Source organism: Saccopteryx leptura, chromosome 2 (assembly GCF_036850995.1).
Source record: "Saccopteryx leptura isolate mSacLep1 chromosome 2, mSacLep1_pri_phased_curated, whole genome shotgun sequence".
NCBI classification, from domain to species: Eukaryota; Metazoa; Chordata; class Mammalia; order Chiroptera; family Emballonuridae; genus Saccopteryx; species Saccopteryx leptura.
The window spans coordinates 33,853,000-33,879,780 of NC_089504.1; the positions used below are offsets into that span (position 1 = coordinate 33,853,000).

General features: G+C 47.4%; 1 protein-coding gene across 1 annotated transcript in view; it reads right to left on the reverse strand.

The window, feature by feature from the left end:
* Window positions 1-26,342, reverse strand: part of GALNT12 (polypeptide N-acetylgalactosaminyltransferase 12) — a 34,827-nt gene extending 8,485 nt beyond the window's left edge. The window contains exons 1-6 of the mRNA XM_066367576.1: window positions 25,901-26,342; window positions 11,743-11,912; window positions 8,212-8,401; window positions 4,722-4,907; window positions 1,973-2,090; window positions 391-567 (exon numbers count right to left, since the gene is read on the reverse strand). Of these exons, the coding sequence (XP_066223673.1) occupies window positions 391-567; window positions 1,973-2,090; window positions 4,722-4,907; window positions 8,212-8,401; window positions 11,743-11,912; window positions 25,901-26,265 (1,206 nt within the window). The 5' untranslated portion in view covers window positions 26,266-26,342. The remainder of the gene's footprint in view (window positions 1-390; window positions 568-1,972; window positions 2,091-4,721; window positions 4,908-8,211; window positions 8,402-11,742; window positions 11,913-25,900) is intronic.
* Between the last annotated feature and the right edge of the window lie 439 nt (window positions 26,343-26,781).

Consider the following 26,781-nt stretch of genomic DNA (forward strand, 5'->3'; position numbering starts at 1 on the left):
ACAGTGCGGTGGGCGGGGAGTCCCAGGTGCTGAACCAACAATATATATTAAGTCACAGAAACAAAAAACAAGGTCATGTGTTCATTGGGTCACAAAAATGTCAACCCGCTAGAGCCCTGCAGGAGCCCTAACCAGCGCTTCCCCTAAGGACGATGCTTCGGTATTCCCCAATTCAGTGTCTGCGGTGACTAGACACAGACTGTAACTACTGCAAATAAGGGGAGGCAACTGTAAATGATAAGTGAAGGAATACCATTTTCCCATACCGTATCACAAGAACCCAATTTATTCTTCTATTTCTGAAACCAGGTCTCCTAAGGCACAGAGGCCAGAACCAGCTGCTTGTGCTCAGACGAGGCCGGACGGAGTGCAGGTGGGCCAGAAACTCACCAAGCGGGCATGGGGATTGCGATGGTAGTAGAGCTCCTTAAACTCATCCATCCACACTTCAGCCGCACGGACGCTGTTGGCCAGAGCCTTTTTGCGGGAGTAAGGAGCTTGCTTGGGGAAGACGTGGCCGACGTGAGAACACGGGTGGGTCTCCAGGGTCCCACCGCACTGCCAGATCTGCACACAGAGCAGAGGAGGGCCAGGTAAGCGAGCAGGGAACAAGGTGCTGACTGACAGTGCTGCAGCCAGGAGGCTGGGCATAAACGTCATGGCGAACACTGCCTGCCAAGCCCTCACCCTCCACAGGGCAGGAGGCCACTTCCCCGGCACACTCAGAACACAGACTGCAGTCAGAGCAAGAAAGCAGCCCCAACGACAAACGAGCCCTGGAACCGAGTCCCAAGTCCATGCACGAAAGCTCATGCACTTGACTCATGACAGCACTCAGAGCTGACCTCGCTGGGAACCCATCTACTGATTAGGAAAAATCCAGGCTGATTACCTGATCTCCTAGCCACAGAAGAAAGGAAAGCAGCGAGTAAGAGGAGAGGTTGGGAAGGGGAAAGGAAGAGCTTCTAGAGGCAGGCAGAGCAGCCTGACACCTAAGGAAAAGGCAGAAAGATTGTTAAAAGCACACTCTCAAACTCAACGGGCTAAGTCATCCGGGCCATTTCATGCTGGGGTGGGTGGCCATGGACACTCCATCCACTGTCCGCAGGAGGTATGGTCAAGGACAGCATCTGGCACTTAGGGTGGGGGTGTGACTCTTTGGTGGAGGGACAAATTCTTCTTTATTAAATGACTCTTTTAAAGCAAGAAACCATATAAGCTATTATTAAAAATTTTTAGTTTTCTATTGAAAAGCATGAACACGAATATAAGCTTTTGATATTTAAAATGCAAGGTGCAGTTAACGGGGAAACCCACTGAAATGCTCGGGGTTTCTCACGGGGGGACCATCCATGAGTCACGCTCAGCAGGATAGGTTGGTGGGCTTAGTGTACAAGGCAGATGCCCGCTCCCTACCGAAAATCCATCGACTCTGACTTTCTGGAGACTGCCTGTAAACCTGCCTTTTAACAGGTTTCCCCAACAACTCTATATGTGTCACAGTTTGAAAGTCACGGTGCTAACTAAAGAGGCCATTTCATAAATAGTTAAGGAAATCAAGTCTCCAAAAGATGGGATCAGGAGGCAGGGACCTGAGTGTTAGCCTAGTCTCTGCCACTCCTCCGGCACGTCCCTTCTCGCGGGGCCTCAGCCCCTCCCTGCGGCAGGGAGAGAAAAGAACTAGGCAACTCGCAAGGCCCTTTCCTGCCCCAGATCTATCTATTTTAAAAGTAGATATTTTCCAAAGTTCAGACAAGAAGGCAAGTATATGTGTTTGATAAACTCTGTGTATGATAAATGTTTATAGGATGCACATGCCATTATCAACTTTCAGGGTTGCTAGATAAATTGCCAATATGGAGGAAAAGTCTACCAGGCTCTCATAAAAAATCCCAGTACTCCAAAAGAGAGAGAGAGAGAGAAGGAGAAAACAGGTTAAGAATGAGTCCAAAGAGAAAACTGGAATACTTACCCTAAAGGAGAATTCGAGGTTTTCTCCGCCCCATACTTCCATTCCTGTATCATAAGACCCCAGATATTCAAAATATTTCTTACTCACTGCAAACAGCCCACCAGCCATTGTTGGAGACCTAGGAGTACAGGAGATCAGTATTGCCATGCAAGCAGCAGGAAACCATCAGTTAGCTGAACTCTGTTCCCACGGCAAGTCCTCTAATCCAATCATCCATCTCTAAAGAGTACCCTGAGCTCATGCTCTGCCCAGCACTAAGCTAGGCCTAGGAACACAGGCGTACCCCACAGCCCTTGCCCTGGGGCCCAGATATCTTTACAGGCAAGTACAGAACTCTGTGTATGGTCAATGTGTTACCTAAGGTCACCCCAAACCTGTGTGAACACAAAAAAGGACATAAGGCGATGCGGGGGCAGGGAGCTCTGTTTCCTGGAAGAGACAGGATCTGTAGAACAAAGAGAAGTCAGCCAAGAACAGAAACATAATGGTTCTCCAAGAACCCAGCAGGAGCAAAGGCCTAAGGTTGAAAGAAATCCTGCACTGTTAGCATAGACAACCAGTGTGGTAAGGTACCAACGAATTGCAAAAATTAATGTTTTAGGAGGAAGAGTCAGGCTTCTTGCCCCATCCCTTCTTTGGAGAATGGAGGGAGAAGAATGCAGAAGCTTTCTGGCTTGCAAGGACAACTGGGTCATTTAGTTTAACTATAGAATAAAGGTTATCTGAAGAACTTCCTTTCCCTTCAAATAAGAGACAATATTTATATACCACCCTACACTGATTTTAACTCTTCCTCCCTTCCTGGAGTCCTGAGAGTAACATATACCTCTAGACAAAGGGAGGGGAGATAGACACTAAAAGATTTGTGAATGTCTTTGATATGTAGAGTGACATCACTATCATGTTATCTTGAAAGTTTTAATGTTTTTTATAGATCCTCTAGACCAGGGGTCCCCATGCGGCCCTCTGAGGCCATTTATCCGGCCCCCACTACACTTCCGGAAGGGGCACCTCTTTCATTGGTGGTCAGTGAGAGGAGCATAGTTCCCATTGAAATACTGGTCAGTTGGTTGATTTAAATTTACTTGTTCTTTATTTTAAATATTGTATTTGTTCCCGTTTTGTTTTTTTACTTTAAAATAAGATATGTGCAGTGTGCATAGGGATTTGTTCATAGTTGTTTTTTTTATAGTCCGGCCCTCCAACGGTCTGAGGGACAGTGAACTGGCCCCTTGTGTAAAAAGTTTGGGGACCCCTGCTCTAGACAAATGTTATAAGCTTGTTAATGATTGTGTCATGCTCCCCCTCCTTTTCCCCCAACCTGTATGTGGTCAAGGGTATATAACCAGCCTCAGAGTTATATTCGAGACTGCACGATTTGGGTTAGTTATACCCTGTGTTAGTCATATGCAGCGGTTTAATCAATAAATCTCCTCTTAAAAATTCTTCTGGGCCCTGGCCGGTTGGCTCAGCGGTAGAGCGTCGGCCTGGCGTGCGGGGGACCCGGGTTCGATTCCCGGCCAGGGCACATAGGAGAAGCGCCCATTTGCTTCTCCACTCCCCCCTTCCTCTCTGTCTCTCTCTTCCCCTCCCGCAGCCAAGGCTCCATTGGAGCAAAGATGGCCCGGGCGCTGGGGATGGCTCCTTGGCCTCTGCCCCAGGCGCTAGAGTGGCTCTGGTCACGGCAGAGCGACGCCCCGGAGGGGAAGAGCATCGCCCCCTGGTGGGCAGAGCGTCGCCCCTGGTGGGCGTGCCAGGTGGATCCCGGTCGGGCGCATGCGGGAGTCTGTTTGACTGTCTCTCCCGTTTCCAGCTTCAGAAAAATAAAAAAAAATAAAAAAATTCTTCTGTATCCTGCCTTGGTGTCTCTATGTGAACCCGCAGAATGCTACTTTACAACACCAGGAGAGACCAGGAGATAAGATCATGTTCCCCCAGAGAATGGCAGGCAGGTGCCAGGCTGTGGCACCTTGGTCACCCACCCAGTCATGGTGCAGGCACTCACAGAGGCCTCAAGAGGCCGGTGAGTAGATCATAATAGGCAATGGGCATCTCAAAGCTCCCTGGGGGCCTGCTCCCCTCCAGCCTGAGTGGTCTCCCCTCCAGGATCCAGACCCCAGCTCTGGCCTGCTTCCTTGGCTGGCCCTTTTTCTCCCTAACAGGTTCCCCCAGGAGCCAGCACTGGCTTCAGAAATGGCCCGAGGCTTCCATCTTGCCACAGCAGAAAGGTCAATACACCACAGACAAGCAGACGGAAAGAATAAATTCTGAAATGGGGAAATATATATGATAATACCACGAACCCGAGTTTAAACTTTCTAGATCCTCCAGCAGCACGTCTGGGCCTTGACAAAGTATTGACTATCCTTGCCTTCCAAACTAAACTCTAGGCCAACCGAATCAAAGGAGCTATCCTCAGTGCCTGGGGCCAACGCTTGAACCGATAGAGTAACTGGCTGAGGGAAGAGAAGAGAAAGAGAAAGGGGAGAGGGAGAGGGAGTGGGAGAGGGAGAGGGAGAGGGAGAGATGCAGATGGTCACTTCTCCTGTGTGCCCTGACCAGGGATCGAACCTGGGATGTCCGCATGCCAGCCAATGATCTATCCAACTGGCCAGGGCTGAAATTTTTTAATAAACAAATGTTCTAAAGCAAGGTGGGAGGCCCAACAGTTACCTATCCCTCCCAAGGGCCTTCACTGACATGTTAGCCAGATGCAATGAGGCCTGCTCAGAGAAGTTGACTCCCTGACCTGATGACATCGATGGGGGACCGCATCCGCATCCTCTCCCTCTCGGGAACCGTGTGCCACGTGAACACCAGCCTCCAGTCGAATCCACCGATCTGGGGTTCCCCGGAGTTCCCCAGGTACTCAAAGGTGTTCCAGTCGATCACATCAATCACGGGGCACACCACTGCCGACTCCTCTTCGTGGATCCTGCGAACACCCAAGACGCCCCGACTCCATGCGGACGGGTGCAGGAAGACCATTACAAAATTTGGGAATGAACTCTCCCCACCATTCGCTAGGAAGGAGGAACAGCTGTGTGGGAAAGACCTGCTTTGCTTTTACCAGCTGTCCTCGGCCATGTCAGGCAGGTGGCCACCTTAGGGGACTCTTGAAGGAAAGCAAGGACTCTGACCTTCCTATGAAAAGTCCCACGCTTTAATATTCTGATTCTATAAGACATGTTAAAAATCAAAGGTAACTTTTAAAACAGAAGCAGATTTTTAGTATCTCAAGACTGCAAAAGGTTCCTTAATTTAATCACAATGAAGAAATAAAATAATTTTGAAACAGAGTGAAAAAACGAAGTCAAGAAATAGATACTTATCTCCTTGTGCAGAGATACCCCCAGACCAAAGGGTCAGCTTTGGAGTCAGACTATAAATTCTAATCACGCCCCCTTATTCCCTGTGTGACATTAGCTGAGTCACTGAGCCTCTCAGGGCCTATTGCCTCCTGGGTAACACTGGAACAGGGTGGGGCAAAAGTAAGTGTACAGTTGTTCATATGGCAAATAATACAGTAATTAATTAATAATACAAGAATAAACTGTCCCATGTGCCCACAACTGTAAGCCTCCCTCTGCCCCGCCCTGTACATACTCACGGGGTTAACATGAGGGCTCCCTGGGAACGTCTGCAAAATGACTGGCTGGCAGAGAAGCTGGAACTGTTGCTGTTTTTTTCCTTTAGTTTTTATTATTGTGAAATACTACACCTCGTGGGAAACGCTGTGACTTGCTGCTGCAGGCTTTATAGCTAGCCTGTCCACAATCTGTATTACCAGCCCGCCCGCCTTCGGCAGGCTTCCAGGCTGGGATTTCTTTTTGTTTTGTTTTTGCATTTGACAGCACACCAGGGAAGATGAACTGAGACTGGACTACGTGTGAACACTAGATTTTCCTGGGTTACATTTTGGGGCTTTTATCTGGAAGTTGGCACCTAAAACTCCTAAGAGTCACGCAAAACGATGGTGTAAGGAAACAGAGATCAGCCAAACTTGAGCCCTAAGCATGTTTAGAGTAACACCAGGAAGTTAGAGGGGGCATTCTGAATCTGACACCGAGGAAAGAATTATAATTTTAGGGGGAACCGCACTGTTCAGTGTAGATTCTGTGAGACAGAGAATCAAACCTGCGAGTTCACTGAATTCAGGAAGTTGCAGAGGGAGTCTCAGCCAGTGCCCAATTCTTTAAATAAACTGAAGGTGTTATTAGGAGTGAGAGGGAAAACGACAGACCTGCTGGGGTTCAAAGACGCTGCATGGCCCCTAGCAAAGACCCCAAGAATTGTGACGTGCAACCAAGCTGCTGAGAACCAGGGACAGCCTCATTTTACGGGAAAGGGGAAGCTGGGGAGCCGGCACTGGAGGACAGGACTCTGAGTCACGGTTACGGTTACGGTTACGGTTACGGTTACAGAAGGCGCAGGCTGAGTGCAGCGCGCCCCCTGGAGGTGCGACTGGCATGGGGGGCAGACCCATTCTCTGCTGTACAGGATGCGGACTGCAGGGTGTTTGGCATCCCTTGTCCCTGGCTCACAAAATGCCAGGAGCATTGCCCGGCTGACATGATGACCCAGAGCATGTATTTCCAAAAGGCCCTGGAAGGAAGGGGTCACTGTTCCTGGTTGGGACCACCTGAGCAATGGAGTCCAGAGTGTCTGAACTCTGGCACGGACCTGAATCCATGCGGAGCTTTTGAGACATCTAGAAGCCTGGGCACCACAACCAGAGATTCATGTCCCAATGGTCTGCCATGGGCCCAGGGGTTGGTATGTTCAAAAAGATCCCCACAAGGGGGCAAGGGAGATGATGAGGGGAATACAGGGGAGGGGGGATGCATTCAGGGCAACACTAGGATCTATATAAACACAATAAATTAAAATCAATAAAAAAAGAAAAGTAAAAAAAGAAAAAGCTCCCCACATATTTTTAATGGGCAACCAGGGTAGGGAATCCTTTCGTCTATAGGTATGGAGCAGGGACTTACTTATGGGGAAGGTTGCCTCGCTCTCTCCAAAGGGTGGGCTGGAGTGAAATTTTAGGTGTCATTAGCACATCAGCTGACTTCAGACAGGCCTAGAGGTGGCCACCTGAATGCTCAGTGTGGGGGAGGGGTGAAGGGTGAACCCACTGGCCCAGATGCCAGAGGGACACTCAGCTGTCAAAATAACCTCAGCCTCCATCACGGCCTAAGCCACCCTGGGTCCCTGCTGCTGGTGAGCTCATCAGAGCTGAGGAAGAGAAGGAGGCAGCATGGCACCCACAGGGGACAAGAACCTAGGACATCAGAAAATAGCAGAGCAGGGGACAGCTTGGTCTTACCCAGGAAGGGAAACAAGTGGGCCGCAGCTTTTCCAAACAGACCCTGGCAACCAAAGTGCTGGAGCGCAGGAAAGCATTTTGACAACTGCAGAGAACTTGGTCCTCCAGCCTGTGACTGCTCCACACAGGGGACCAAACAGAGACCACCCCCAAACCTGGATTTGCCAGCCCAGCTCCTGACTGCTATGATGCAGAATCAGGAGACTGGGGAGAGAGGGAAGAGAACAAGAGTCAGGGCCCAGTAACGGTGGTTCTGGGGAAGGGGCAGGTTGAGAGGATTAGCATAAGAGGTGCTTCAAGATAGCAGGAAAACTGGCCTTGGAGACCGTTTTTGTAACTTTGTATGACTCGATTAAAAAATAAAAATGCTAAAAACTATAAATTACAACTATATTGGTATAAAGACAAACATAATCTAGACTAGATTCATTGTCCTACAGTCATTATTATGATATTCATTTTTTCCTTCTGATTTTAAAAAGGAATTAACATAAAAATATGTTTGCAGGTCTGTTAAAGTTTCATGGGCTCCAGGCATTGCAGGCACTGGGTGTTAATAGATAAGTTAGCCCTGCTTGAAGGAAATACACCAAAATGTATATTCTCTAGAAATGTCGTTTTATATTCTTAAGCTTCTTACAAAAAAACGTGCATAATAAGTAGTAATAAAAGCACACACTGACATCGGGCCTCCAACATGCTGGTATGTTTTAAGAATTGTCCATGTATTAACTCAATTAACGGTCTCCAAAGCCCGACGAGGTAGAGACTGTTAACACGCCCAGTGACAAAGGACCTGCCCAAGGAGCCTCTGAACCCAGGCGCCCCGTGGCGTCTCACAGGGCGATGATCAGGCTGTTTTTGCTTCTAAGGAGTTTCGGGACCCTCCCCACGTGGACGGCGCACGCACCTGTGCAGCAGTGGCTCCAGCCACCCCTCGTGGCACTCACAGTGGCAGTCCAGGAAGGTCAGCACTTGGCCCTTCGCCGCGGAAGCGCCCAGCAACCGGGCTCGCACCAGGCCCTCCCTCTTGTTGGCGCGGATCAGGCGCACCTTGGGCAGCCCCGCCAGCTCGGTGGCCAGGCGTTCCTTCAGGTGCTCTGGGGAGGCAAGCCGGACAGCGAGGGTCACCACCGCATACCCTAAGCCAGGTCCTTCCAGGGCCTCCCTGACCCAGAAAGAAGACTAGACAGACACGAGCCTCCTTTGCTTGGCCGCCTGGGACGTGCTCACCTCACCCAGAACCGCGGTCGGAAGCACTCCGGAGACTTGGGCGGCGGGGGTGGAGTTCCAGAAGCAGCAAGTGCCGGTACGTGAACCGGAAATGGGCGATACGGCACGTGAACATATCTCAAATAGCTGTCACACCCCAAAATACATTATGGCTCGACTTGTAAACATTTAAAAATTTTAAAAAAAAAGTGTAAGAAGCACCCAACCTCAATTTTTTTCTGAAAAACTGTTAATAAAAATTTGTTATTTGTGTTAATTATGCAATATGCTAAAATTTTAATTTATATGGAATTATGTTAACATGAATTGTATGTTATAGCTATATTATTATAGTTATTTTAATGTACACTTTATTATATTATGTCATTATAGTTATATGAATGCCAATTTCCTTGGCAGCACATTTCAGCTGACACAGTAAGAGTAGTATTTAGTAACGGCAGCGACCCTGAGAGGGCTTACCCTGCTCATTGCCATCTAAGTGGTTTATATGTAATTCACGTGATTCTTGCAACAATCCGACAAAGTACTACCCTATTCTACAGATGAAAATACTAAGGCCAGGGAGGCTAACTTGTCAAAGTCAAGGTCATAGAGCAAGTGAAGCTGACAACCCATGTTTTAAATCCAGGCCTCTGCCTCCTTGAGTTCACAGGCTTAATACTGCCTCCCAGTGCTTTCTCCTGCCCCTTCTCATCCTTGTTAAACAAATCCAAAACTTGCCAGGAGAACATCCTATTTGGCAGAAGAGGAAATGAGTCCTTAGAGGTTGAAAGGACAGCCCACAGCCAGGGCTGGCCCCAAGACTGCTGACTCCACCAGGTTCCAGGGCTGGAGGCCCCATTCACACACCTCCCTGGGTCAGGTGGAGGCTGGCGGGCACCCCTTAGGAAAAATAAACAGGAAAGGGTCTCCCCGTATCAACTGGGCTTTGCCTCAAAGTCTTCAGCAATCAGGAGAAGGCGAGCCTGACCGGGGTGGCGCAGTGGATAGGGCGTTGGACTGGGATGCGGAGCAGGAGAAGGGGAAAGTTTATAAAATGCTCCAGGTTGTTTCTTAGTTTGTAAAAATGCTTCCTTAAATATTCTTGGCACTCAAAAAAAAAAAAAAAAAGAAAAGAAAACATTCATCAGTTGGCTTTTTTCAACCATAAATATAACTAACTGCAAATATGCTGGTGGCAGGAGTGAGACAGATGACTTCCCACGCAAAGGTCACTTGCTGCGGTGCCCAGTGAACGCCCACAGAGGAGCACCTGCGGCTTCCCTGCACTCCATGGAGTTGGTCAGCACTGATCTTCCGTCTGCCTGCACTGTCTTCCCACACTCTCCAGGGGCTCACACCCCTACTGGGCGCTCAGACTGAGAGCAGAAGGGCGGGAGGAGGCAGGCAGCCCGCCCAGCTCCGCTACAGGCTGAGGGGGCAGCTCACCTGCTGTACAGGTTACCACGACGGGGAGGGGAAGCCGCAGCCCCACAGCAGGTCTGCCAGGGACCTGAGCTGTGCTGGAAGGGGCTCATACCACGTTCCTGGCAGTCACAGAATCCCATAAATCCTACTTAGTGCCCTAAAGATAAAATTTTAAATCTGATATTTGCTTTTGAAGAAGTCATTTCTGAAATATTTTCAGCACTTTATAGTTTAATATTTCATAAAAACAGAAGTTACCATTTCACAACTGCTAACAAGACGCCAGGCACTGACCTTGCTTTATCTCATTTAGTCCTCACAATGACCTTACAGCGTCTGAACTGTTATTATTTCATTTTATTTATGTTAATTAATTGTATTACAGTAAGAGGTTATAAAAGGGCCTGAAGCTGAGGTTGAAACTGGTTAAGCTCCTTGCTCAAGGCTGGATAGCGGTGAAGTCTTGGAGCTGGATCAAGTCCATGTGGTCTGACCCAGAACCAATGTCCACACAGACAGACGGAAAACAAACCCTGGGAAGAACGGACAGAAGGAAATGGGGTGAGTGCCTACCAGGCGCTGCGGCTACCTGAGGTTCTGTCCTATGCGTGTATATGTACACATGATCGCATTTATCCTTCACCACAACTCTGAGACAGGTGTGAATAAACCCATTCACAAGTGAGAAACAGGCTGAGAAAACAGTGAGCAGGGATTGTCTTGCTCCCACGGAATCCCTAGTGCCTATGCCCACCACACGGAAGGAACTCCAAAATGGTTCACTGAGCAACAGAGGGCCAGCCCTGGACTGCATGTGAACCGCTGATCCTAGGTCACTGGTCAGGGCTGCAGAGATGCTGACCACCCTCTCAGGGGAATACCTCTCCCTGGCTTCAGTTCTTTTGTCTGAACTGGCCCCTTTGATCTCATCTCATACTCAACACATCCAAAACCAAATATCCCCTTTGCCCTCCCAGAACTGTTCCTCCTGTCCTGGGTGGCTTGTCCAGCTCTGAGCTGGCACCGCCATTCACCTGGGGGCCCATGCCAGAAGCCCACAGGTCCTCCGTGCATCAGCCAGTCTCCAGCCCTGTGGGTGCCACTTCTCAAATACCCTTTGTCCCACCCACCCCCTTTCCTCCGTTACCACCCGACTCCAAGCCTCCGCCTCTCACCTGGGCCACCCTACATTCCCTGGCCTTCCCACCAAGCCCCTCTGTACAGCATTCTCCACACTCCAGCCCAGAGGGATCCACCCAAACAGCTGTCCTGCTTAAAACCCTGCCCTTGACTCCCTCTGCCCTTAAAACAAGGTCCCAGCTCCTTGGCCTCAGGTCTAACACCTGCACCCTTCTTCACCTCTCCTACCTGTCCTCTCCCTGCTAATCCCCTAAGCAGCTGGCCCTCCATCCTTCCTAAACTACTGGCAGATCCTACACAATCCCTGCAGTGCTGCACCTCCAAGCCTTTCCACACCTGCGCCTTCCACTTAAAACGCCCTCCCTCCTCCTTTGCTGCCCACAAACTATTCAACCTTCAGGACTAAGGTCAACCACCCCGAACACCCAGGAAGAGCGAGTCCCTCTCCTCTGTTTCCCGTAGCACCATGTGGTACAGCCCTCTGCCACTACCTCTGCGTCCCTCCGCCTGGCTCCGAGCTCCCTGAGGGCAGAAGCCAGACACAGGAGGAAGCAGGAGGCCTGTCCTTACCAAGCTTATCCCACACGTCCCATCTCACACTCACCTCCCGGGCCCTGCCACGGAGAGCCAGGCCACCCCAGAGCTCACAGGGGCTTACCTCTGTCACTGTAGTCATCTACAAGGATAACTTCTTCTAGCAGGATGTCTGGGGACGTCTCGAGGACGCTGTAAACTGTCCGAAGGAGAGTTGACCAGGCTTCATTATAAAATGCTATGACAACAGATGTCGTGGGCAAATGATCATAATCATATCTCTTTTCTTTGCACCTGCAAACACAACACAACTTCAGGAATCGAGAACCTACTGTTAACTGTGCATGTACCTGGCCCAGGCTGGTGCTAGGAATGGGCAATGAAGGGGACATAGGTCACAATCCCGAGACCTCCCCGTGGGGAATGGGAAACAACCTTCTGGGATCTTCCAGAGCTCCCCATGTTCCACTAGGAGCCCCAGCACAGTCTACGAAAGGTTCTAAAATGACACCCAACAAGGCTGAACTGTAGGATACCGGTTTTAAGCCTTAAAGCAATTTTCAGATTTGAACAACATACAAATTAAGCAGAATTATGAGGGAGACCGTCACTTCTTGCCTAACAGCTCTCCCATCTGTCCACCCCTTTCCAAGCCCACTGCCAGGCTTCGCTCAGACTCTGCCCTCCGCCTGGAATGCCCTTCCCTCACTTTTCTATTTGGCAAACTCTGTCCTCTTGCAAGAACACCTGAACCCTATTGGTTCTGAGGTCAGACCTGGGCAGTGGCCCCTCCCACACTCCCCTCCAGAACTCCGCCCACACCTGCATCTCCGTTTCAGCATGTCACTCACAGCGCTCTGGTGACTCGAGCCCCACTTGAGCCTCTCTCTACTTTCTCTCAGCATCTTCCCGACACTTCACCCCAGAGGTGGTGCGCTGAACGTGTAAGCTAGAACCAGGGCTAGGGTATCAGTGCTCCAGGAAGGGCTCAGTGGAGGACAGTGACTACCCCTCAGTACACACACCGGCCCTGCTCCATTCTATGGCAGCCTTATGGTGGTGGCGGGGCTGAGCCCACTCCCTCTGGGGGTGGGCCTTGACTGGCAGTAATAGGAACCAATGAGCTCCCTCTTTGTGTAGTAGGATTTGCCCTTATTTTACAGGGATGGTCCTGGTTGACACAAAATTCTCACAGTGATCAATGACAAACTCCCAGTGTCATCACAGGGACAGGGCAGTGCCTGAAAATCATCAGCAGGGCATGGTTGACAGCAAGCTAGGGGAAGGACAGAAATGCAAGAGGGACACCAGGAGGATTAAGGTTTGAATGTTGGACTAGCTACTGGGCTGGAAATTCTAGAAGGGGATAAATGCGGAAGACCAGCCAGGCCTCAGGCAGAAAGGGAAGACCTTACAAACAAGCTGAGTGCAGAGCAAAGAGACAGAACCAAGCAGGACGAGCAGAGAAACCAACATCTGCTGACCATCTGCCCCACGCTAGGCACTGTACCCATGGCCCTTTATCAGTCAGTCATCAAATATTTCCTGATGGCCTACTATGTGCCAGATAGGCCAAACCCCTCATTCCACAAAGCTTACACTCAGGTGGACAATAATCAAGTAAGCAAACTCATCAATAATTTCAGAAAGTGATCATACTAGGAACAAAAGAAGGGGGGAGGTAAACAGCAACTACAGAGGGGAGTAGGGAGGGAGGAGAGGAGCAACCACAGAACAGGAAATCAAGGAGGGCCTCTAAGAGGAAGAGACTTAGGATGAGGCCTGAATAATGAATAAAAAGTCGAGGAAGAGCCCTCTGTGGACACAACTTATTTCTTTGTGTCTTCTTTTCTTTTAACTTATTAAAAAAAATTTCCAACATACAAAAGTAGAGAGAATACTGTGAGAAACTCCTGTGTACCTTTCACCTGACCTGGTCAGTCCTGATCCATCTATGCCTTCACCCACTGCTCCCAGATTATTTTAAAACAATATTCAGCATATCATAATGTCCATAAATACTGCAATATATATCTCTAAGAGATAAGGATTCTTTTTTAAATAATAAGTACAGTATCATTGTAACATCTTAAAAATTAGTAACTCCTTAGTGCTATCATATCTCTGGTACACAATTGTTCATCAAAGTTAAGACACCAATGATTAGACGACATACTACTTACTATTTAATGAACCACTAAGACAGACAAATCACTGTAGGTTACAATGATTTTAATACACATCCTAATATCAGAAGTGTCTAAATTAAAAAAAAGAAGTGCTTTGCTTTGGAATCAATGAAATGTAGTACTTTACTTACTCTCACAACCATTTCCTATGCTGGTATCTATTGTCCCCATTTTAAAGACAAGGCTGAGAGAGGTGGAGGAACTTGGATAGTTCAAAGGGTGTCTGTGAGTGTGTACTTGGCTGAGATCTTGTGTCGGGGATCTTGCCACAGGTGGTGTCATTTTGCTACTTCTACCCCCCAGGAGGCTCAGGTGGGCCACTGGAACCTAAATAAAGATCCGACAATCACATCTCCCCACCTAGAGCTCCCTCATACCCTACGTGGGCAATTTCTCCTCTCCTCGCTCTCAGGGTCTTCCAAGGAGCTCCAGGTCCCTCTTCGTAAGTTCCAAGACAGCTTCTGCAGCAGCCCAGGCTCAGCTGTCCCAGGGCGGCTTCTGCACGTGAACAGCCTTGCCCGAGAGTCTTGGGTAGGAGCTGGCTCCTCTTAGCCACCTTTACATTTTCATACTCCCTCCATCTGGAGCCTCACCTTACGGGCACTTGAGGAAAAGTCAGCTGAGGCTGGAAGCAGGACAGCTCTGGGGTCCTGTGGCCACAAGGCATCCCCAACCAGGCCTACCCAGAGGGACTCAGTCCTTGGACACCATGGGCTTCTAATTTCAGAAGCAGTAACTTAGCTTCTGGAACTAGAAGCTGTGCTCCACCGAGGGGCACCTGGCCCATATGCAAGGAGAGGACAATTAGGCTCTATCTTTTGAAGGGAAGGATATCAAAAACCTTGTGAATTTATATATATATATATATTTCTTTTTTTTTTTTTACAGGGACAGAGAGAGAGTCAGAGAGAGGGATGGATAGGGACAGACAGGCAGGAATGGAGAGAGACGAGAAGCATCAATCATCAGTTTTTCATTGCGACACCTTAATTGTTCATTGATAGCTTTCTAATATGTGCCTTGACCGTGGGCCTTCAGCAGACTGAGTAATCCCTTGCTCAAGCCAGCGACCTTGGGTCCAAGCTGGTGAGCTTTGCTCAAACCAGATGAGCCCGCGCTCAAGCTGGCGACCTCGGGGTCTCGAACCTGGGTCCTCCGCGTCCCAGTCTGACACTCTATCCACTGTGCCACCGCCTGCTCAGGCCCTCATGAATATATTTTAAAACCACTACACAAGAACAAAATGCAGAAGTGACGATATATGACTTCCAAGACCAGGTCATGAGACACTGAAGTTTCCTTATTGGCCCCTTCTACGGACCATCTGTTCTGAGGAAAGCTGGTCGCTGTGCAGTGAGGATATTCAAGCCTATGGAGAGGTCTATGGGGCGAGGGCCCGAGGCCTCCCACCTCCGGGCACTACAGACTTCCCAGCATGGGATGGCCCTCCTGAAAGCAGATCCTCCAGCCCCAGGGAAGCCCTGGACGATGGAGGCCCCAGGTGACATTTTGACTGGAATTCCATTAGACCTTCAAGCCTGAACCACCAGCTAAGCCAGGGATCTCAAACTCAACTCAGCATGTGGGCCGCAGAGCAAGATCACAGCCGTTCGGCGGGCCGCACTAGGTCTACAAAAGGCAACTGTTACGCAACACTTTTCTTGAACTTCGTGGATTAGTCTGCGGGCCGCACAAAATTGTTCGGCGGGCCGCATGCGGCCCGCGGGCCGCAAGTTTGAGACCCCTGAGCTAAGCCATACCAGAATTCCCGATCCACAGAAATGATGGGAAATAAAAATACTTATTCTTGCTTTGTCCTTAAGTTTTGTGGTAATACACATGCTGAAATGAAACACAAGGAAACTCAGACCGGCCTGCCCTGAGAGATGTTTTCTAAAGCAACAAGCCTGCACTCTTAAAAAATGTCAATGTCCCAAGAGACAATGAAAGGCCAACGAACCGTTTCAGACTAAAAAGACACAAGTAAATGTAACACTTGATTCTCATACCAGATCAGGAAGAAAAAAAGTTGGGACAGTTGGGAAAATTCAATATTCTATGCATTTCCTGAATTTGATACCTACATTATGGTATCAGGAGAAAGTGTCCTTGTTCTTAGAAAATACACCCTGAAGTAACAACAAAAGATTATTATCTCTGTAACTTATTCTCAAAAGCGTATCATATTATAATATACACACAGAAAGAGAAAAATTAAGTAAATGGGGCAAAGTATGTATTGAGTGAATCTAGGTGAAGGATATATATGAGTTTGTTGTGCTTTCTTGCAAATTCTCTAGCTTTCAATTTTTCAAAATTAAAAGTTTAATTCAAAAAGAAAAAGATGTGTAATGCTGCAAAGCATACGTACATCAAGCCGAACCCGACCTAGGAAACTGTGCCTCAATCTTAGTGGGTGTGACTAAGGCCCTCTCCTATCTCACTCTCCTCAACCTCCACCAAACAGCTGTCCTCCTCCAAATACATTTTATAGCAAATGGGAAATACATAAAAATAAGTAGATCTAGATTTAATAAACCCATAAGTTCTAAAGAGGGTGCAGAGAAAAACTATTGCAGCCCACTAGAAGGCATCATAAAGAATTGCTTATACTACATGGAAAAAGTGCCTTTTTGTGAAACCTAAAAATCAAGTTTTCTTATCTTTAAAAGGAAAAAAGGGCCCTGGCTGGTTGGCTCAGTGGTAGAGCATCGGCCTGGCGTGCAGGAGTCCCAGGTTCGATTCCCAGCCAGGGCACACAGGAGAAGCACCCATCTGCTTCTCCACCCCTCCCCCTCTCCTTCCTCTCTGTCTCTCTCTTCCCCTCCCGCAGCCAAGGCTCCACTGGAGCAAAGTTTGCCCGGGCGCTGAGGATGGCTCTGTGGCCTCTGCCTCAGGCACTAGAATGGCTCTGATTGTGGCAGAGCGCCGCCCCAAGATGGGCAGAGCATCGTCCCCTGGTGGGCATGCCGGGTGGATCCCGGTCGGGCGCATGAGGGAGTCTGTCTGACTGCCTCCACATTTCCAGGTTCGGAAAAATACAAAAAAAAAAAAAAAAAAGGAAAAAGGTAAACATCCAAACAGAGATAAGTGGAAATAAGAATGATGAAGTGAGGTTTTAAAAAGTAAAGTTTATTCAATTTATTAAAGAACTGTCCTCTAGTGTGAAATCACATCCCTCCTGTTTTGGGTTAAAATTTCCTTCTCATGATAGTAAGTATGAAGGCAGGAAAAGCTCTGCTTGACCATATCTTCCTCAGTGCTTTTGTTTGTGTTTCCACTGGTCTGTGGCACCCCAGAGCTCAAGGCCAACACCACTTTCCTCAAATGCCTAGGTCGGTTCTCTATTAGTGTCCCCTTAAAATCACAAGAAGGTTGGGTACCAGTTTGGCAACACATAAAACGTTCCTCTTCTCTTTGATCTCATATTAATAATTATAAGAATTTCTCACATAGGCAATAATCAGAGATACCCTGAAGGAGGAGTATGGTATATTATTTTCTTTGGGACGTTATTTCAATGTCCAACAAAAAATACTTAAATAAAGTACAGCATGTCTGCATGAAGAAACGCTCCACGGCCATCCCAAACCACATTTTTAGGAAGGTATTTAACAATAGAAGACAATGACCACATTATAACGTGAAATCAAAAAAGCAGGGTACAAATTTATACAGCATGATGCCAGCTCTCTGCACAACAATGTATGTGTGCACACACTCACAAATAAACAATAAACAATAGAAAGAAACATGCCAAAATGTTAACAGTGGAGTATTGCTGGTTCTTATTTAATTCTTTGTATTTTTCTGCATTCTAAAATTGTTCTACAAAAAAATAATAAAATAATTCTACAATGAATATGCATAATTTTTATAATCACAAAGAAATATTATTTTTTAAAAGCTAGATCATATTTCTCTAGCTCCCCACAGCAAATGCCCTCATTGAACAATAATTTAATATTCTAGCCTGACCAGGTGGTGGCTCAATAGATAGAGCGTTGGCCCGGGATGCTGAGGACCCAGGTTTGAAACCCCAATGTCACCGGCTTGAGCGTGAGCACAGACTAACTAGCTTGAGCTCAGGGTCGCTGGCTTGAGCAGGGGATCATAGACATGATCCCATGGTCACTGGCTTGAGCCCAAAGGTCACTGGCTTGAGTCCAAGGTCACTGGCTTGAGTCCAAGGTCCCTGGCTTGACTGTAGCCCTCCGGTCAAGGCACATATTAGAAAGCAATCAGTGACAACTAAAGTGCCACAACAAAGAATTGATCTTTCTGTTCTAATCTCTCTCCCTTCTTGCCTGTTCCTGTCTGTCCTTCTCTCTATTTCTCTCTTAAAAAAATAGTGTTCTGGCCTCTCCTTTTTTTTTTTCTTGGTCTGGTAGCTTCTCCTTCTTTCTTTCAAACATCCCTTACAGGCTTCCTCCTTCATGACTGTTCAATGTACTCTTCTGGAATGTTTTCATGAAAAATACTGTCCCCTTCTCCCAACTGATAAAAAGCTGTGCATCCTTCTATTAGATGAGGACAGCTGTGTATCAGTCAGGGTTCCACTTCTGCCTCGGGGACAAAAGGAAGCTCAGAGCCAAAGTCACTGCTAAATCATAGTAAGTCATGCTTTCCTTAATTCTCTGGTGTACTGTAATCCATGTGCTTTGTGAGGTTAGGGACTGAATTGTGTTTTTCTCTGAATAGTCAGCATGCCTTGTACTGGTATTTGGTAATAACAGTAATATTTACTGGGTGCTTACTATATGATAGGCAGTGAGCTAAGCATGTTACATGCATTATTCCATTTAATCTTCATAATACCCTATTGGGTGAGGACTACTCTAATCTCCACCAGCACAGTATATGTCTATGTAGTGCATGGATATGAATGAAATGGGTGCAGTAAATGCCTCCTAATCTTTTTTCTTTGTATTCAGGCCAGGGAGGTCATAATACCCAATGATGAGCTTTATCTGCCCAAATTCCCTTCTCTTGTCTTCCCCTTACTGCACTGCGATTTCTCTTTCAGAAACCATGCCTCCTGGACTCTCAGGCTATGTGGTCTATACACACAAACATACATACCCGTAAAAATACACACACGTGTATGCACACACGCACGTATATTTACATACACACAGCCCTCTGGGAAGGTCAAATGCCCATGGCTTGACCAGTCAACATTTTCCTGATGCTAACAGTTAAATCCCTGAATCCAGGGCCCTAACTCAGTTCTCATCCCAGGCTTTTCTGCACTAGAAGTCAACATATTTTCTTTTATATGGAAGTCAGTTTCCACTGGGATTTTAGTCACTTTCAACCAAAAGAATTCTGACTACCAGAGAAAAGGCATAACACAGAGAAAGCATAAAATGAGATGTCATAATTAAACCATAGTAGTATCAGTAAGCAGCCCTGGCTGGTTGGCTCGTGGTAGAGCATCAGCCCAGCTTGTGGAAGTTCCAGATTCAATTCCCAGTCAGGGGACACAGGAGAAGCACCCGTTAGCTTCTCCACCAATCCTCCTCTCGCTTCTCTTTCTCTCTCTCTCTTCCCCTCCTGCAGCCATGGCTCAGTTGGAGTGAATTGGCCCTGGGCGCTGAGGATGGCTCCATGGCCTGCACCTCAGGAGCTAAAAAGAGTTTGGTTGCTGACCAATGGAGCAATGCTCCAAATGGGCAGAGCATCACCCCTAGTGGGCTTGCCGGGTGGATCTGGGTGGGAGTGCATGTGGGGATCTGTCTCTCTGCCTTCCTTCCTCTTACTGAATTAAAAAAAAAGTATCAATAAGCAAAATAAATAAAAATGACCATAACTATCTAAAGTCAAAGACTGTCCGTCTGGATTTTTAAAAAGTAACACAAACTCCAACAACATGACGCACCTAAACCATGAGGACACAGCGTGAGAGAGAAAAGGTAACATGAAAAAACTAACACAATTAACCATGTTCTAAACTAGGGGTTGGGAACCTATGGCTCGTGAGCCAGGTGTGGCTCTTTTGATGGCTGCATCTGGCTCGTAGACAAATCTTTAATAAAAAAAAATAATAACGTTAAAAATATAAAACATTCTCATGTATTACAATCCATTCATTTCCTACCGCTCATGTTCATGGTTGCGGGTGGCTGGAGCCAATCACAGCTATCCTCTGGAACAACACCAAATTTTTATTGGATAATGCATAACGTACACGGGTCGTTGTATGGCTCTCACGGAATTACATTTTAAAATATGTGGCGTTCATGGCTCTCTCAGCCAAAAAGTTTCCCGACCCCTGTTCTAAACTTACAGAACTGTTTCAAAGAAAGGGTGCCTCTCTGAGGGCCAGGAGCTGAGTCTAATAAGAATTTAAAATATCTTACACCTTATAGTGTTGTTGCAGAAGCAAAAGAAACATTAATCTCCATACCATTTGTGATGTTTTTCCAAAGATAATGTTGCTATTAGAACAGAAAAGCAGGCTACCTCTCTGCAAAAAGAAATTCTAACCAACTTCCTCCTGCCGACCCTCAAAAGACACAAATACTTCCGCTAAATTACCTATTCAGAGCTATTTTGAGACCGTCATCCCAGCACCCAAGTCCTGGTCCCTGAACTTAGATACATCGGCAATTATAACATCAATATGGCTAAAACCAGAGCAATCATTTAAGAAATGCTAATACCTGTGTATTATTTACACACTTTTCTAACCAGTGGTTCACAATTCCTCTGCCATGGCAGAGACGGGCCACTGCTCACAGGTATGGCATCCTCATCCATGTGCCCATGGAAATGCACTGTCACTCCACCTTTCTCTCCTGCTAAATATGCCAGAATGCAAATAAAAAAGACATTCTAGTAATTGCCTCAAGGCTTCTCTGCTCTATGAAAACTAAAAGTTTTTTGCAAATATTGGCAGTACAAAATTGTTAGCAACCACTTACTCGTGACATGCCTTACAACTGACTGTAATATCATCACTAGTTTCAACTGCACTTGGCCTGTTTTCAATCCCCACTTTGTCTGATTCTGCTATTCTCCCACACCCTCAAAAGCAACCATCCTTAATCTTCTCCGTGAGAAATCTCCAGGCTCTCAGCCAGTAGCTCTCCACCGTTGATGACATCAGCCTTAGCCTAGGCTCTACTCACAGTAATTCTATTTAATTGTTCTGGGAAGGTCTCTAGCATCAATATTTTTTTTTTTTGCAATTTTTATTTATTTATTTTTCTTTATTTTTTCATTATTAATTTTAATGGGGTGACATTAATAAATCAGGGTACATATGTTCAGAGAAAACATCTCCAGGTTATTTTGACATTTAATTATGTTGCAAAAAGTCTCTCTAAAGGCCACAAACCTAGCTATCTGGCTCCCCCCTTAGGCCTGCTGCCATCTCTGAGTGAAAGTTCCCTTGCCTTGCTAGGCTCAAATGAGAAGGCATTCGTTCAATAGTTTTGCAAACCCCATACTTACTACATACCATGCAAGGGTTCCTTGTCATCCTCTCCTTCCTCCTCCTCGATTCACTGCTATAACAGATACATAGCTGGGTTCTAATTCATTGACATGTAAAGTATTAGACTCAGAAGGGCCGGGGCCTACACCAAGTCTTAGGGAGTTAGAACCAACACTCCTGACTTTCTCTATCAGTCTGGCTCTATCCAAGAGAACAGACATGGTACCAATGCTCGCAGATGCAAGGAAGAGCCAAGACCAGAGGTCCCCAAACTTTTTACACAGGGGGCCAGTTCACTGTCCCTCAGACCGTTGGAGGGCCGGACTATAAAAAAACTATGAACAAATCCCTATGCACGCTGCACATATCTTAAAGTAAAAAAACAAAACGGGAACAAATACAATATTTAAAATAAAGAACAAGTAAATTTAAATCAACAAACTGACCAGTATTTCAATGGGAACTATGGGCCTGCTTTTGGCTAATGAGATGGTCAATGTCCGGTTCCATATTTGTCACTGCTAGCAGTAACAAGTGACATGATGCGCTTCCGGAGCCGTGACGTGTGCTTCCCGCGTCACGGTAAGTAGTACTGTACGTGAGCTATGCCGCGCTTTGTGGCACTGCCACATACAGTGCTCCTCTCACTGACCACCAATGAAAGAGGTGCCCCTTCCTGAAGTGCATGGGGGCAGGATAAATGGCCTCAGGGGGCCGCATGCAGCCCGTGGGCCGTAGTTTGGGGACCCCTGGCCAAGACAAATAATCCCTTGGGAGTTCCCAACTCCCTGCCTATGGTAACATGTTTACCTACCATACAGTAAGTCCTCACTTAATGTCTATAGGTTCTTTGACTTTAAATGAAATGACATCTAATGAAAACAATTTCACCATAGGTTAATTGATATAGCAGAAGTTGAGTTTGTTTTGTTTTTTTGAGAGCGAAATATACAGGAAGAAAGAGAGATGAGAAACAACTCATAGTTATGGCACTTTAGTCATTCATTGATTGCTTCTCATACATGCCTTGACTAGGATGCTCAGGCTGAGCCAGTGACCCCTTGCTCAAGCCAGCAACCTTTGGGCTCAGGCCAGTGACCCTGTGCTCAAGCTGGTGAACCCACGCTCAAGATAGTGAGCCCATTCTCAAGCCAGTGACCTTAGGGTTTTGACCTCAACGTATCAGGTCAATGCTCTATCCACTGTGCCATGACCAGTCAGGCCAAAAGTTGAGTTCTATGGTATCTCATCAATACTATAATAAAACAACACTTGAATGAAAGGATGCTATTCAAGGACCTGCTGTAGTGTAAAGTCTTTGTTTAAACATATGTGTGGGCCTATTACATACTCATATGTGAATATGTTCTCACTTACATACCCATATGTGTATTTTTCAAAACTATTTCTATACCTGGAAAAAAATAGAAGGATACACAGCAAAACTTTCACGGTGGTTTTCCCTGGGGTAGTAGGAGTTATGGGTGATTTTTATTTGTTTGTTTTTTGCTTCTTTGTATATGCTAAACTTTCTAGAGTGAACATGTATTGTTTTTATAATTAAAATAGGTAAATAACTATCTCCATCCCATAAGGAAGGGGAATAAAAGATCCGCTCTGCCCAGACCTGCGTGTTACCTTGGCTTTTCCTTATAGTTGAGATTGGACCTTCCCTCCTGTGACAGGGCCTTCCTTCCTGTGACATTCAAAGATCTTAACCATTCCTCCGCTTATTAATTAGATTGCCAAGGGACCACTCCTCCCATCCCAGCTGTGAACTCACAATCTGCCATTCCTCAGACTAAATCTCAAGAGCCTGATTAGATCCGCACTCCTGTATGAACTATAAAAGCAAGTCTCCATGAAAGGCGCAGATATTACTGACCAACCGAAGTCATGCCTCAAGCCCTGGCCGGGCTGTGCCCAACACAGATAAGCTTACCTTTCTCTCCAGCTAGGCAAGAATAACCCAACAGGCCTTGCTGCAAGAATTAAAGGCAGGAGGCATTCATACTCCTTATCACGCTGGGTTTGGATTAACTACCCAGGGTCAATGCCACAGCAGGATGTAAAAGCAAATCCTGATAGGACACAGGGCAGCTGTGTCACCATGGAGACCGGATATCATAAGCCCCATAGGTCATCCACAGTGTTTCAAAGCAATTTCACAACTTGAGACAATAAAGGAAGTTGGAACCCAGAAAAGAAAAACTTTACAGTCAATCCCTTAAAGCCTCTTAAAAGTGACCTCCTGGGTATATTGTTAACTACAAGGAAGAGAAGAAAAATTAATAAGAATTGAGTACACAGTGTGTCTCCAGGTGTTCAGTGCTTCATTAATTCCTAGGTTATGTTATTTCTACTCATTCCTATTTTGCAGATAGGGAAACAGGCTCAGAGAGGCCAGATAGCTTACTTAAGGTCACATAGCTGAAGAGCAAAAGAGCCAGAATTTTATCTCACATGGGCTGGGTTTGAAACCTGGGTCTGACTTGAAAGCTTCCCCTAGGCCAGTGGTTCTCAAAGTATGCGCCAGGGTGCACTGGTGCGCCCTAGAAGATTTCCAGCTGTGCCCTCTGGTATTCCAGAGAAATATGTGCCTGTTCGGGACCAAAAAACCAACAGGGTTTTTGGAGTTTAGATTTTTGGGGGACAGAGGTGTGGGGAATTGTCTGTAAGCTGACAGTCTGCCCAACCCCCCACCATACTTGCCTGATTAGGTTGCAAAAGGCTGTTAAGCTGTGGTGCTGGATTGTTTACATTACCTCCATGTTCCCTGGAAAGACTGGAGGCAAGTTTCTTCTATCCTTTGTTTGGTGTAAAGTTAAGATGATATGTATGGTGGAGTTTTTCTGCACTCAACACAATTAAGAGTAAAAGGAGAGGAATTCTTCAATGTATTAACGAAAAAATGAGAGTTTGTCTTTCAAATATATACTCAAACATTGAAGAAATCACTAGGACACATCAGGCTCATGTTTCACATAAACATAAGAATGAAAAAACTTAACACATTCACACCAGGACCTGCCGAATTTACTAAATCTTACTAAGAATGTATCTATATATTATATATAAAAAGATAACTTTTTTGTCATTTTTTTTTATTTTTTAACCCCTCTTTTTTACTAATTCTAAAAAGCATAACTCAAAAAATGTAACATAAAAATATTTTTTAATGACAGAATAAACTTAATTTTGCCAGATTTATTTCATTTAATTACCATAAAAGCACGGTTGGACTTTATTTTTTTTCTTTAATATTTGATTTACTTACTTATAACATTTCTCAGAAATTTGTATATAGTGCGCCTACAGTTATTTGTAGGATTTTAAATGCGCCCCGACTTCAAGGAGTTTGAGAACCACTGCCCTAGACCTTCACTCAGCACCCCTGGATTTTCAAGATCAACATGCATTCAGCCATTCGGCTAAAGTGGGGGGAACTGCTACCAACCCTGACAAACAAACTTCTCAAAAAGATTAACAGTGAAAATGCCTTGGGCAAAAGCTAAGGCTAGAGATGAGCAGATCCCGAAAAACAAGAGGAGGCGCAAGTCCATCCAAACTTTGCAGAGGTAGGGTCACCTCATGCACAAATTCATGCTCTCTCCGGACAAGGATCCACAGAGCAGGTTCCTTAAATCCTGAAATCAGTATGGTGTCATGGGAACTTAAGAGGGTACAAGTCCCCCCAAGTTTCACTAATTTCTAGCTGTCACCTGTCCTCTCTGAGTCTATTTCCACTCCTGCAAATTAGGAAAGACAAGATTCAGGGAGGTGTGGCAGGGGCCTGGCACACACAGCAGGCTGCCCAACTACAACAGATCCTCCCAGGGAGCCAGGCCTCTGTTCTTCAAAGTCTTTAAGGAGGTGCTCAAGCAAGAACCTGGAGGATTTCCACTAACCGAAGAAAGGGGAGGGAAGGCCTCCTCCCACCAGCTTGTTTCCTTTTGGAAACCTGGGTAGTGGGCGCACTGTGCCCAACCAACAGCTCCCATGGGAATTAGGCCTTTGACCACACTGGCTCTAGGCCTGCACCACTCACAAAAGTCTATTAGACAACAGCCATAAGGAACCCTTCCCTCCAGCCAGTCCTTCCTGCCTTCCTCCTCCTAAAGCTCAGGTGAGAGAGAAGGTGGCTTGCTGCCTCTGACGTGGCTTTCCAGCCACCTTTCACCTCCCCTGCCCACGGTGCACACCCCTCCAGTTCATTCATGGGCCCAGGAGCACACACATAAGTGAATGGATCCCGACAACCCCATGGGTCCTTGGCTTCGTCAAGGCAGGACGATTCTGGCAGAACGGGACTGAGGGTCTTCGGACCCAGGAAGGGCACCCAAAGGGGTCTCATTTTAAACCTGTCTGCTTAGCCCCGACCCCCACTTTAATGGACCGAATGACAAAACTTCTCAAGGGGGGAAGGGCCAAGAGACTACCTAGAAAGATTCCTTAATTTCTAACATTTTCCTATTTTCATTTTTAAAAACTTTCTCGCGCCCCTCCCCCACACAAACCCTTGCACTGCCAATTCCCGAGAAAGACTCAGCAAGACGCGCGATCTCCAGGTGCCAGCCCGCCACTTCCCAGAGGCAGAAACGGCGGCCCCGGGACTCTGCGGGCAGGGTTCCTCCCGCCACCTGCGGACTCACAGCGGGTTCCAGCGCTCCGGCAGGCGGCGGTGCAGCGAGATGCGGTCGCTAAGGTAGGTGTTGATCTGATGCAGCCGCACGCTCTCCTCTTGCAGCCGCAGCTCCTCGCCCCCCAGCTGCAGCCGTACCGCCTCGCCGTGCGCGCCCAGAGCGTTCTCCGGCACCGGTGGCCGCGGCAGGACCGGGTCGCGCCGGCCGGAGCGCGGGGTGCGCGGGGGTCCCGGCTCCACCGCCCTGGCCCCGCGGTACGCCCGCAGCACCGTGCCCAACCCGACCAACGCCAACACCGCCAGCAGTACCAGCAGTGCCTCCCGACCGCGCCGCAGCCCCCGTGGGCAGCGCCTCCACGCCGCGCGTCCCCACATGCGCCCACCAGCAGCTGCCAGCGCTCAGCGCGCCGGGGAGGCGGCGGCGAAGCAGGCGACTCGGATCCCGGAACCGCAGCGCCACGCCGCCCCGCCCCCGGCCCGCCCCACCTGCGCCCCGCCCCCTTCCCTCCCAGCCCGCCTGCCGGCCTGCGGGCCTGCTGGGGGGCGTTCCCCACGCTGAGCAAGTTTGCTACTCTTTACCCGGTTCCCACGTGGGCTTGCTGAGACTTGCACCTAGCTGTGCTATGTGCATTATTTAAAAGGTAACAGCATAAAACCTTTAGCTCAGCGCCTGGCACATCTTAAACGCTCAGTAAATGTTGGCTACAGAGTGCTAAGAATTTTACTGCCATCATCTCATCAGACCGGACCCTTTCACAGTCTAGTAAGAAGGGTACTAGGAATGTAAACTCCATATTACAATTGAGAAGACTGAGGCATAGTGAGGCTAATTGACCAGGCTGTTCACTGAGCTCTGCAGACCCCCCCCTCCCCAAGACATACAGTTCAGAT